This window comes from Folsomia candida, unplaced genomic scaffold, assembly GCF_002217175.1.
Source record: "Folsomia candida strain VU population unplaced genomic scaffold, ASM221717v1 Fcan01_Sc011, whole genome shotgun sequence".
Classification (NCBI taxonomy): Eukaryota; Metazoa; Arthropoda; class Collembola; order Entomobryomorpha; family Isotomidae; genus Folsomia; species Folsomia candida.
The window spans coordinates 4,315,283-4,327,043 of record NW_019091203.1 but is presented as its reverse complement, the minus strand read 5'-3'; the positions used below and the strand labels follow the sequence as shown (position 1 = coordinate 4,327,043).

Here is an 11,761-nt window from a genome sequence, read left to right as displayed (position 1 = left end):
AATAAATGTTACGAATCATTTGGCATATATGTATTTCAGGCATTTCTAAATATCCCCATCGCTTGAAATGATTAGGATTATAAAGTATCATTTGCAAATGAATGAATAAATATGGAAAGCAGACCGGTGCAAATCAGTTTGCAATTGCATAAGTTATGAATACACATTTATGTAAATTACGAAGTAATTGTGTTGACCGTTTGGAGTTTGCTTACCATTAATTTCATATGAAGTTAATTGGTATTTTTTAATCCATTTACATATATAAATAGGTATTAGCTTGCAAACCTTTCATACATACCTATGTAAGCGTTATCTTGCTTTGTTTAATCATTTCCATGAACGTGGCCTTCTAAACCCCAGTGCAGATTAAAGCAATCCATGCACACAATCCAATATTGTGTTACTCTTATGAATGAAAAGAATAAGGAACGTCCATATATAAAGTCATCAAAAGAACGCGGATTTTTACACCACCCACCCATCCCTCTCCTATCCTACTCATGTTAAGCTTAACACAAGTAAGATAGGCGACCCAAAACCATCCACCCACATTTTTGATGAAGTCAAACATGGACATTCCCAGAAGGCACTAACTTCAAAATATTGTAAATTTGAAAGTTCCGGTATTAAATTTAACTAGGGTCATACAGGTCAAACCAGCCGGGAATTGGTCGGACTCCCCCCAATTTGATCGCATTCTTCATGTACGGCCCCCTAGGGGACAAATTCATGCAGCATGAATCACGCTGGATGACGCAGAGATGAATGTTAAAGTAATACATATACATATTTAACTTCATTGAAAACCCATTAATGATTAATCCAACTTTGATAACAAACAACGTTTAACCACAAGTCGCAAATTTTCTGACTCGTAATTGAAATGCATACCGTACATATTTACATATGTACGTGGCCAGAATTTTGTCAATGGCATTGTCTTTATTATTTGGGGCTACTAAGGGGACATCCACAAATTATGTCACTCAAAAATCGCAAATTTCAACACCCCCCTTTAACACGTGTCATTCAGGCACGATATAATTGTCGGAACATTAGACCTCCTCCCCCTCACGTGTAACATAATTTATGGACGGTCCCTAACAAATATGTGCGTCGTGAATCACCGTCCGCTGCCCTTCCCAACCATGAATCCCCACCATTGATAAGATTCATGCATACTTGCACACTGTTAAAAATCTGGCATAGTCATGCACATACGTCGGATATGAATGAAAAATGACTTTTTCCATTTATTGACCTACAGTCGCCAAACTTTCTGAAAATGTTTATGGTCACTAGCCGGTCACGTAGGTCAAAGCATATTTTCGGGTTTTGGGACATATTCATATTCCCGATCATATTTCGGGCTTTTTTCGTTCATTTTATCATTTTTGGCCAAATTCTTAGATTTGGCAACCAAATCGACAAAAAATTCACTTTTCTCACAATGAATCATTCTGAGAAACTTTCAGAAATTTACGTTCACTTTCGCCTGATGTGATTTAATTCATTTTGAATGAATTAAATTACACTAGAACTTGTTTAATTGATAAAAATTTAGCATTACAGGAAAATATTTCAAAAAATTTAGCCAAAAATTTAAAGAATAAACTCATTTTTATGGTCATATTTTGGGGATTTTTACGGTAATTTTTCATTCATATTTTGAGGTTTTGTCGGTCATTCATATCCGACGTCTGGTCATGCACATATTGATTTCTCGGTATTAAGATTTCTAGTACTTGGTATTAAGATTATATTGTACCGTAAAAATTTACCACTGATCTGGCAAAACGGGCTATTACTACATTGTATTACTTAACACTACCATTTGGGTCAGACCATCATCAATTTTAATACTGGATTTCTAAGAGTGCAGCTAAAACGAATCAAGCATTAAACTTGTTTGTTTCTCACTCGTCAAGTCCATTGCGGTTTAATCCGAACGCAAAGTTAAATCCAATTTTGTTATCGCTCATACATAAATACGCATTATTCAGAAAAATGGAAAATTCCAGGAACGAGGGAAGGTTCGACTTGAAAGACAACGAGGCATGTATCTATATAGTTTAAAATTTACATAAAATTGAAAGAGTTGATTACACATAGTGAAATTATACACCTGTTAAAAAAATATCCCTTCACTTAAAATTCATTCAACTTAAAAATAAAAAAAATCATTCCTTACATTTACACACGAATTTATAGCAATTTATTCAAAACTTTAAAATAACTATCTATTCATTATTCATTCCATATTTTTTATTGGGTTTATCTCAAATTAGCCTTCCCTGGTTGAAATCACTCTGCCGAATTCTGCAGAAATCGACAAAAACCCTATGCATATTGTATTATGCATATTTTTTTTTACATAATCCTGCAGAAAATTTGTGTCGCTATTATCCTGCAGAACCATATGTGCATAATTATGCATAATTCTGCATAGGTTTCTTCAGAAAGCTCTATGCATAAAGCTTTTCTGCAGAAAATTGGGCCAATTTTCTGCAGAATATTGGGCCAATTTTATGCAGGAAATTTGTTCAAATTTTTACTAGGGTTGTTTATCTCAAATTACACGGATTTCTAAATATATATATGTACCAATGAATTTATTAAGAATACGACGAGAAATGAAAAATGAGTAAAATTATTCATTTATTCTTCATACTTAAATATGAACTGAATAAATATTGATTTTATGTTCATTTAGTCAACAATTAAAAAAATTATTAAGTCATTTTTTTGAATTTTTTGATTAATGAATGCATAATTTATTCAATTTCTGTTGAACAAATGAATCTGAACAAGTATGTAAAAGTAAAAAGGATTGCATTTCATTAATTAAAATCTTTACCTTTAGAAATCCGATGCTCCCTCGACACCCGCTCTGAGCGAAGCCCTCGAATGCACCATTTGCCTGGATTCGGCCGCATCGCCGATTAATGAGTGCGAAAATGGCCACGTTGTTTGTGGCATTTGTGCAGAAAAGATAACAAATTGCGGCCTCTGCAAGACAAATTTGCAAGTATCCGTTTTGGCGGAAAGACTGTCCCGACAAGTAAGAAAAATAATTATAATTTTCGACAATTCAGGATAATTTCCGATAATATCACAATTTTTTTGCAGTTCAATTTAAAATGCAGTTGTCCCAATGGGTGTGTCGCCAAAATTGCCGGGGCGGACGTGAAGAACCACATGGAAATTTGCGAGTACAGGTATGCATGCAATTCCAAACAGGAGCTTAACAAATGCCAAAACTCATTCTAATTTTTTGCACTATTTATCAACCTCTTACTGACGAAATACACAAATTTGTTTAGCTGATTATTTTCCGTTGAGATAGAAAAATCGAAATTTAATGTAATATGTAATGCAAAAATTACCATAGCACAAAGATTTCTCACAAATAAGTAATACCTTAGTATTTCTTTAGTATTTTACGGAAAACTAGATGGTAAAAAGTGTATTTTTTTTCTAAAAAAAACTCAAAACTTAAAAAAATCTTCATTGTTTGGCACAAGGATTATGAAATCTAAGTTGCACCCAGTAGAAATTTTATAAACAAATCAGCAATACGAAAGCGGTCGACACAAATGTTTCCTAATTTTCTGTAACATTTTCTTTCAAGAGACGTCATATGCCAAGAACAATGGGGAAATGAATGCGATCAGTATCAAATTCCATTCCAAAAATTTGCCATGCATTTACAAGTGTGGCATGAAATAGCCTTCGATGAAGTGGATGATGGAAGCTATGTGACTCAAAATCCGTCCTTCACGCTGGCCGGCGACAACTTTGCAAGTAAGTAAAAACAACATACAGTGTCGGACAGATGTCTACGTCCACATAGTCGCGTCAATTTCATTTTCAAATTGTCACTGAACTACTGAACCAATTTTCATCATTGATATATCAAATTCTCACAAATTTAACGTAATTTCATAGCACATTATTAGTTTTCCGCTAAAAAATTTATTTTAGGCCAGAGATGTATTTTAATTCAAAATGAAAACAATTAGATGGACAAAAGTCAACGTCCAGTCAGAGAAAACATACAAAAAAAACTGTAATTTATAAGGAATGTTATAACAATTAATTTTTAATATTTGGTTGGGCCTCCGTTCGCTTTAAGGACGGCTTCAAGGCGTCGAGTCATTGAGTTTACCAAATTCTTGGTCACATCTTCAGAAATGGTTTCCCAAACTTCACGAATTCTGGATTTAAGGCCCGGAATTCCTGAAAAAGATTGTTTTCTTATTTCTCTTTCAATGTGGTCGCACAGATGCTCAATGGGATTCAAGTCTGGAGATTGGGGAGGCCATTCTAGCTTCGGAATTTTTTTTTCTTGAAGTATTCCATGGTGGACTTGGCAGAGTGTTTTCGAACAGATTCCTGGATATTACGGTCAAGTATTCCCTGGTACTTGTATTGGTCCATAATTCCGTCAATAAATTCCATTTTTCCTGCCCCACTTGAAGCCATGCATCCCCACACCATTACCGACCCGCCGCCGTGCTTAACTGTGGGGTTGAGATTTTTTGGATTCAAAGCTTCTTTTGGATATCTCCACACTCTACGACGCCCATCTGACCCAAAGACATTGAACTTTGACTCGTCAGTCCATAAAATATGTCCCAGAATGTTTGTGGCTTGGAAATGTGGTCTCTGGCAAACTTCACTCGTTTGGTTGCATTCCTCGGTACAATAAGAGGCTTCCGGACTGCTCTGTGGGATTTCAAATTTCCCTTATTCAGTGTTCTTTGGATGGTCATAGGACTAACCTGTTTGCCGAACATCTCCTTGATCTCGGTAGATAGCTTTGGAGCACTAAGTGAGGGTGTAACGTTAACTTTGTTGAGCACGTGGCGTACTTCTCGGTGAGCCAAAATGGGTTTTCGACCACTTCTGACCTTGTTTTGGACTGAACCATTAGCTTTAAAGTTCTTAATGATTGTCTGGATGGTTGTCCTTGCTAATTTATACTTGGTCCATATTTGTCTCTGCGACAGCCCCCTTTTTGTCCACCCTTCCAGTCCTGAATGACAAGATCTCGAATAGCGATAGGAATTTCCTTGCGTGTCGACGCCATCATATTTTTCTGGAAGAAAATTATTTAAAAATTAATGCGGCATATGTTATTGATAGATTTATTAAGTTACCTGATTTTATAAATTGGAGAGATTTTTGTTGTTGACAATTAAAGTGAAGTGGACGTAGACTTTTGTCCGCTCAAATTTCATCCTCTCTCGCTCTGCACTATGATTCTCAGTTTTCCCAGAATTTTCAGAAATAACTCATATGTTTTATGAAATTACGTTAAATTTGTGAGAATTTGATATATCAATGATGAAAATTGGTTCAGTAGTTCAGTGACAATTTGAAAATGAAATTGACGCGACTATGTGGACGTAGACATCTGTCCGACACTGTAATTTCTACATATTTACACAAGTAAAAATATATATTTGATTTCACACACACTCTTAAAAATAATGTTACCCCATTGAAAAGGAAATGTACTCTCAATTCTAAGTTAAGTAGTTTGACAGTACGATGTATGTACATAAATTCGGAGTGACGTTAACTTGATAAAGAGTAGAACTTATGTACATTGGGGACGCAAACCATGTTCAATCCAGATTATTTTTTCATGCAAATGTCAGTTTGAAAGAGCAATTCTTTGCATACACGGTTTACCGCGGCACTTGTGCAGATGCGAAAAATTCAGCCAGATAATGGCGTAGCGAGTTTGCGAAAACCCTGGGTTTCCAGCGGAATCTGTTAATACGCAGCAGTTTGGTGTTTTAGTGAACTTGCGGCGCTCAAAACTTGCTGAAATTTTCACATATCTCGTAATCGTCGCAGGAAGCCTTGTTTCTGAAAAGTTAAACTGACGTGGTAAAAAAATAATCCGGGTTGAACATGGTTTGCGTCCCCATTTTTAGTAAACATTGTTTAATTAAGAATTCGGAATGCATTTATTTACTTTTCAAAGGGGTAACGTTATTTTTAAGAGTGTATAAAAAATGTATGTTTGTAGGACCAGGAGATACCGGAATTTTTAGAGTATTAACGAAACACGGCAAGTTTTTTTTCTTCCATTTTCATACCGGAATCCATTTCGAAAGCATTTGGGTAACAGTTCTGGGAAATCGGGATGAGGCTGAGAAACACTACTTTCACTTGAAAATAAGCCATGACAGCGACAGTAAAACAAAAGTAAGTGCCCGACACAATATAAGGAGTTAAACATCTTTTTTTAGATTCATATTTTTAACATTCGAAACAAATCATAAATTATAAAAACATATCTGATTTTCTTAAAATCGAATCATTATTTGAAAAGCAGAATTAAAAAAAGTTTTTTGTTGAAATTTCGCCACGTAATCAAATTTTACACCAAATAAAGTTCCAGCATATGCAAGTCTGGTAAATTGTGTTTAGGTCCCGCACCTAACCCTCTGAATTTGGTCGCATAATTTGCGTATCCTCTTAAAAATAAAGTTACCCTTTTAAAACTAGATGCACTCTCAATTCCGTGCTTAATATGTAAATTATACTAAATCCAGAGTAAACTTTGCTCGTTATCAAGTTAACGATTTCGGTGGATTTAGGATCAGTATACATAGTTTACTTAATTTATAATTCTGATAGACTTTTCAAATGTGTTACATTATTCTTAAAAGTGTGACCTTGATAATATGCAAACCAAGATTTTACATTTACATAAATATGTATGTAAATATGTAGATGGAACAATCCTACACAATGCCCGTGTTGGCGTATCATGACCACTCCAAGTTTAACCCGGAAACAATGAAGGGAAAGTGCGTTTCGATCCCGGCCTGCGTTATGACCCAGTTTGGAGTAAATAAGGATTTACGAGATGCTAACAAGTTTTATTTAAATTTTACGTATACGATTGTTTAAAATGTTTTCGTTGCTCAATTTTGGACCAGATACATATCTTACTAGATACTTAAATCTGCTTTAAACACTTGCCAAAAGTTAGCAATTTCAATTGTATTTGACATATGTGTTAAATATGATGTACATAAATGTACACATACATACATAGATAATTTTAATTGTAAAATAATTGGCAGACATTTCTATGGGGTTACATGTAAAAATGATAGACTAGAAATAACTCGATACCGTTTTTGATAATAGTGAAATAATTGTGCTCTCGTCAGAAATATAAAACTTTGTGATACCGATTAATTTGAGCGTGGTCAATAAATAGTTCTGGGAGTGAATCTGACTTTTCCTTGAGACAAGTTTTCTGAAACTACGAGTCAGAGTCTGAATCGGGTAGATTTAGTCGTCTTTCGAAAACATGTATATCTACATATTACGTACTCGTGAGGTTGGTGACTTAAAATATGTAATTATTTATTCGGCCAAACTGTTTAAATATATTTAATTGGAAACTAAAGATAATAAACTTTCAAGTTTTTACGAACCTGCGAATTTTTTTGCTTACTATGCGAACTCGAAATGAATACCCCCATTGTTTTAATAAATGTGCATATTTACAACAACCTTCATATGTCTGAGCTGAGCACATGCATATGTAGCTTAATAATTTTTTTTGTAAAATTCGCGAGATTTCGAAAGTATTGTGCAGGAAAGGGGTGGGATTTTAGCTTGTAAATTGACCCAGCATTTTTGCCATGTTTTAAGGTCTCAAGATTACATTATAAATACAAAATATTTCAGAGTTGCATTTGCATAAGTAAATTTATTCTAATTCAAACTTAATTCAAATAATTACTATTAATAATTGGACCATAGTGTAAATTATTTCTACCGCTGTCAAAAATTAAAAAAATTACTAAAAACTACTTAATAAATAAATTATCCCGATCACAACATCAAAATTTCACAATTTGTCTCCACCTTTTTCCATTTTCGGCCTTCTATGCAACCTGTTCATACTCCGGCGGCAGTCACCAGACCTGCAACATCCGTGTTTCTCCACTATTTTTAGCAACCCAGTCCAGAGGAGCCCGGTGGGAGGAGTGCTCTGCAATCTGCAATCCAGTGAAGCAGCCTTTTTCATTTCCTTGGCAATCCGGGCATTCTCTTTTGCCTGCTCCTTTCTCAACGCTGTCTTCCAATTTGAAATCACTTCCGCAACGTCATCTTCCTGCGAATCGGAAGAGTCCTCATTTCCTGACCACGTGGTGGTATCGTCCCGCGTTTCAGACCATGTGGTGGATAAATCGTACCCCGTTTCAGATCCCATGGAGGAGGAATCGTACACTGTTTCGGTCGACGAGTTGTTGTCCTCCGTTTCGGACGCGGTGGTGGATGAATCATTGTCCTCGGATTTTTCGGATGAATTTGAACCACGGGAAGGTCTCCAATTTTGAATGGGCGATGGTTCGGTTTGTTGGCGCGTGTCCACTTCGTCTTTGTCTTGGAGGCGTTCCGCTTCACGAACTGGAGAAGATTTGAAACCGCTCGGGGCATCGAGTTGTTCAAAATTGCCTAAATTTTAAGAATTAACGAATTATTGAGGTAATTTTGCACTAAATAGGAAATAATGAGACAATTCAAGCAAGTCCTTGGGAATTTTACCCAATTTCGCAAGTTTTGTAAAATAATTTTAATCATGTGCAAAGTTTGGCAGGATAAAAGGACACCCTTAATGTGATTACAGATTAACCTACAGGTTTAGAAAATTGGAAGCTAATTGTTTCGGAAATATTTATAAAAGCTTAAGAATTTTATAAATTTTGCCTCAAGCATGGTTTCGAATTTTTAATATTTTTAAAGAAATTTTTTGAAATTTTTATTTCGAAGTTATTGATAACTTGCAAATCCATAAGATTTGTGAAATGAATTTATAGATAAAATAACTTAAACTGCGAAAGCTTAGAAAAATTTGTAAATGGATTTTCCTCTGAAGTAATTAATGGTACATAAATTGGATTTTACTTATGTACAAATTTACAAAACACTGCGTCAATTGCGATATTGTTTAACGTAATAAAAAACATGTCATTTGGGAAATTTAGGCATTTCTTACCTTGTTTTACATTGTCCGGTTCGGTTCCCAGGTCGGTCGCAACAAGTAATGCATACGGGATAGACGCCATGAAGTTCGGGCTGGTCCACATGTCATAGTATCCCGTCGAGATATTGGCGTTGTAGTTTGAATCCATTGTATGTAAATAGTTGCGAAATTTTGCTGCAATTAAATAGTATTAGTATTATTAGTTAATAAGTACATTAATTATGCATGTAAATATGTATGTCATGTGAACATGTTTAATTACAATTTTCTTTCTACAAGTGAAAACGTTGAAAAGGAATTTATTTAGTTAAAATTAAGGGCAAAAATATCCATGTTTTCTTAAAAATTGGTATATTTTCAAAAATTAAACTACATTTCACGAGATGGAAAATTAGTACCGATTTTGTCAGCTAAAACGCATGGTACATAAATGCACAGATACATATTTGTCAGTTAACAACAAAATTTGCAACTTACTTTAAATTCCTAAGTTTCAAAATGCGAAGGTTTCCCAAAAAAATTAATGTCACGATGTAATTTGTGCAACCTCCTCCAGTTACATGTGTGGGACGAGTGAGAGAAAAACTTCCGACGTCACGGTGGACGGGTCAAAATAAGGAAGGTACCCTTCTCAGAAAATGGTTCCCTTCGTGGGTACAACATTAACATATGTACATACATATTTCAACATGGTCAATATTTTTTTGTAATAACCAAAGGTTCACATGTATTAAAAAATTGTGTGTGTTAATTTACATTTTCACAAGAAATGCACCCTTAAATTACCAACTGTAAAAATTTCTGGAAACATATTTTTCTAAGGTGAGTAAAAACCATTTTCCATACCACGTAGGTAAGCTTCGGCAGCTGGATTTCAGATTTTCGAATTTCCATCAAAAATAGGTCATAGGGCATGAAATTGGTGTATAGAAGAAAAATTTTGAAAAAAGGTGCCCCTACCCATTCGCTATGGCCATTTTTCTGAGTTTGGGCAGTACACAGATTTCTTCGTCATCTTTTGAGTTAGGAACTGAAATTTCTTTTCTATGTACACCTTCTTGAGTTTCTCTAGGCGGCATTTTTCGGCGTTTAGGCCTAGACCACTACCAACTCCAAGTCCCTCCTCCTATCCCACAATGCACCTCCCCCCATTTCTGCCGCCGAAATTGGCAACTCCGTCAAAGTACACGTAAGTATGAAACATGTATGTATTAGTATTTTTGCAGCTTATGGTATAGGTTAATACTTTCTTATTTCTGTTATTTGTCTATGTATATACTGGTTACAACTCGGAATTCTCATTGGGCTTAGTTTTGTTTTTACGATTCTTTGGTTTATCTTTATAAATTTGTATTCGATTTTGCTGCGTTTGGTGTCCAAAGCTGAAAAACAGTATTTTTACTGACGCTTGTTCGACACCTTTAATAAAAACCTAATCAATCAATCAATCAATCGCCCCACTTACACAGACTACTTATCCTTTAAGAATGTATGCATGAACATAAATAAGTGGATCGATGCGCAAATAATTTATTGTGTGCAAAACGTTGGACACCACACAGGGAGTCATTTTCCAGATCCAACTGATGAAGTCATTTCCGCTGAGGGTCATCCATATATAAAGTCATCAAAAATTCTCGATTTTTGCACCCACCCACCCAACGCAAACATTAAGGGATGGGGAATTTTAGCATAGGAAAGATATGCAGGAAGACCTAAACCACCCACCCAGTAAAATGATCACGTATTATATGGACGTTCCTCTACTGCATTACCTCCATGAAAAACCATCACTGATTTGATTGCATTTATCAGAATGTCAATTCCAAGATGAGTCAAGCTTCGCCTCTCCCACTCATCAACTTCACTCTATTCCATCCACTCCACCATACCAGCTGCATAATTTCTTCTACATACTTAAAAAATGGAAAGTTTTGACTCATTGTTCTCAAAATATTGCAAAACCACCGACCCAAACGTTTCCAAGGAGATAATAAAAATCGTCCAAAACCGGAAGGTTTCTGTCGCCGGGGTCTCTCGTTTTAACGAGCTAACCTCCGAAGTTAGACAACTTCTCATAAATTCGAACGATTGCGAAATTATTTCATACTTATTACTCTTACTGACACAAATTTGCTCCGAAGCGGAAGAAGAAACTGCGGAAATTTTACAAATTGTTGACCAGCTTTACAGCAAGGATTCCTCCGGGTGTGACAAATTTCATGCGAAATATGTCAGAAATTGCAATCCGTGTGATATGATTCAGCACTTTTCTGCTTATCTGAGCAAAAATGTGTTGGTGAAGTTATTATGCTCGAATTGTGACAAGATGGCACGATTTTATGTGCGCTCCACGTGCGATCATATTATTTGTAAGGCTTGTTGGGTTACGATAAGGGGGAATTTGGCCAAGTGGGTGGGCTACTCGTATCCCTGTCCGATTGATGGGTCACCAATTTACAAGTTTTGTGAGGTTAAGGAATTGAAACTTTTTGGGACCAATAAGAAAGAAGAAGGGGAAAGGGGTGGGAACCAGGTAATTTTTAAAATTTGTTTGGGAACATATTTATTTAGTGTCATGTTACATAACTTATGTAACATAAGTACATACGCTGATATGCTAATAATGTATGAAATTCCTTCACCTTGACATATACATAAATCTCACATTTATTTACATGTGGCTAATATATTTTACCCTTAATTTTTTGATTTTTCATAATCCCCTAA

General features: G+C 35.4%; 2 protein-coding genes across 2 annotated transcripts; one reads left to right on the top strand and one right to left on the bottom strand.

The window, feature by feature from the left end:
• The first annotated feature begins 1,940 nt into the window (after positions 1 to 1,940).
• On the top strand, positions 1,941 to 7,265 carry LOC110854891 (E3 ubiquitin-protein ligase sina). The gene is made up of 6 exons (XM_035855760.1): positions 1,941 to 2,058; positions 2,867 to 3,064; positions 3,133 to 3,221; positions 3,635 to 3,807; positions 6,047 to 6,225; positions 6,757 to 7,265. The coding sequence occupies exons 1-6, from the start codon at positions 2,011 to 2,013 to the stop codon at positions 6,934 to 6,936; spliced, it is 867 nt and encodes a 288-aa protein (XP_035711653.1). The 5' UTR covers positions 1,941 to 2,010; the 3' UTR covers positions 6,937 to 7,265.
• Positions 7,266 to 7,727: 462 nt separating this feature from the next.
• Positions 7,728 to 9,656, bottom strand: LOC110854997. The gene is made up of 3 exons (XM_022103429.2): positions 9,509 to 9,656; positions 9,044 to 9,205; positions 7,728 to 8,502 (listed from the first exon to the last, which is right to left on the bottom strand). The coding sequence occupies exons 2-3, from the start codon at positions 9,177 to 9,179 to the stop codon at positions 7,892 to 7,894; spliced, it is 747 nt and encodes a 248-aa protein (XP_021959121.1). The 5' UTR covers positions 9,180 to 9,205; positions 9,509 to 9,656; the 3' UTR covers positions 7,728 to 7,891.
• Between the last annotated feature and the right edge of the window lie 2,105 nt (positions 9,657 to 11,761).

Bases quoted from the DNA above. Each gene is read 5' to 3' on its own strand.
- LOC110854891 (XM_035855760.1), top strand. From the start codon at position 2,011: ATGGAAAATTCCAGGAACGAGGGAAGGTTCGACTTGAAAGACAACGAG. The intron at 2,059-2,866 runs GCATGTATCTAT...CTTTACCTTTAG, and splicing joins TCGACTTGAAAGACAACGAG to AAATCCGATGCTCCCTCGAC. The intron at 6,226-6,756 runs GTAAGTGCCCGA...GTAAATATGTAG, and splicing joins ACAGCGACAGTAAAACAAAA to ATGGAACAATCCTACACAAT.
- LOC110854997 (XM_022103429.2), bottom strand. From the start codon at position 9,179: ATGGATTCAAACTACAACGCCAATATCTCGACGGGATACTATGACATG. The intron at 8,503-9,043 runs GTAAGAAATGCC...CTTAAAATTTAG, and splicing joins ACCGGACAATGTAAAACAAG to GCAATTTTGAACAACTCGAT.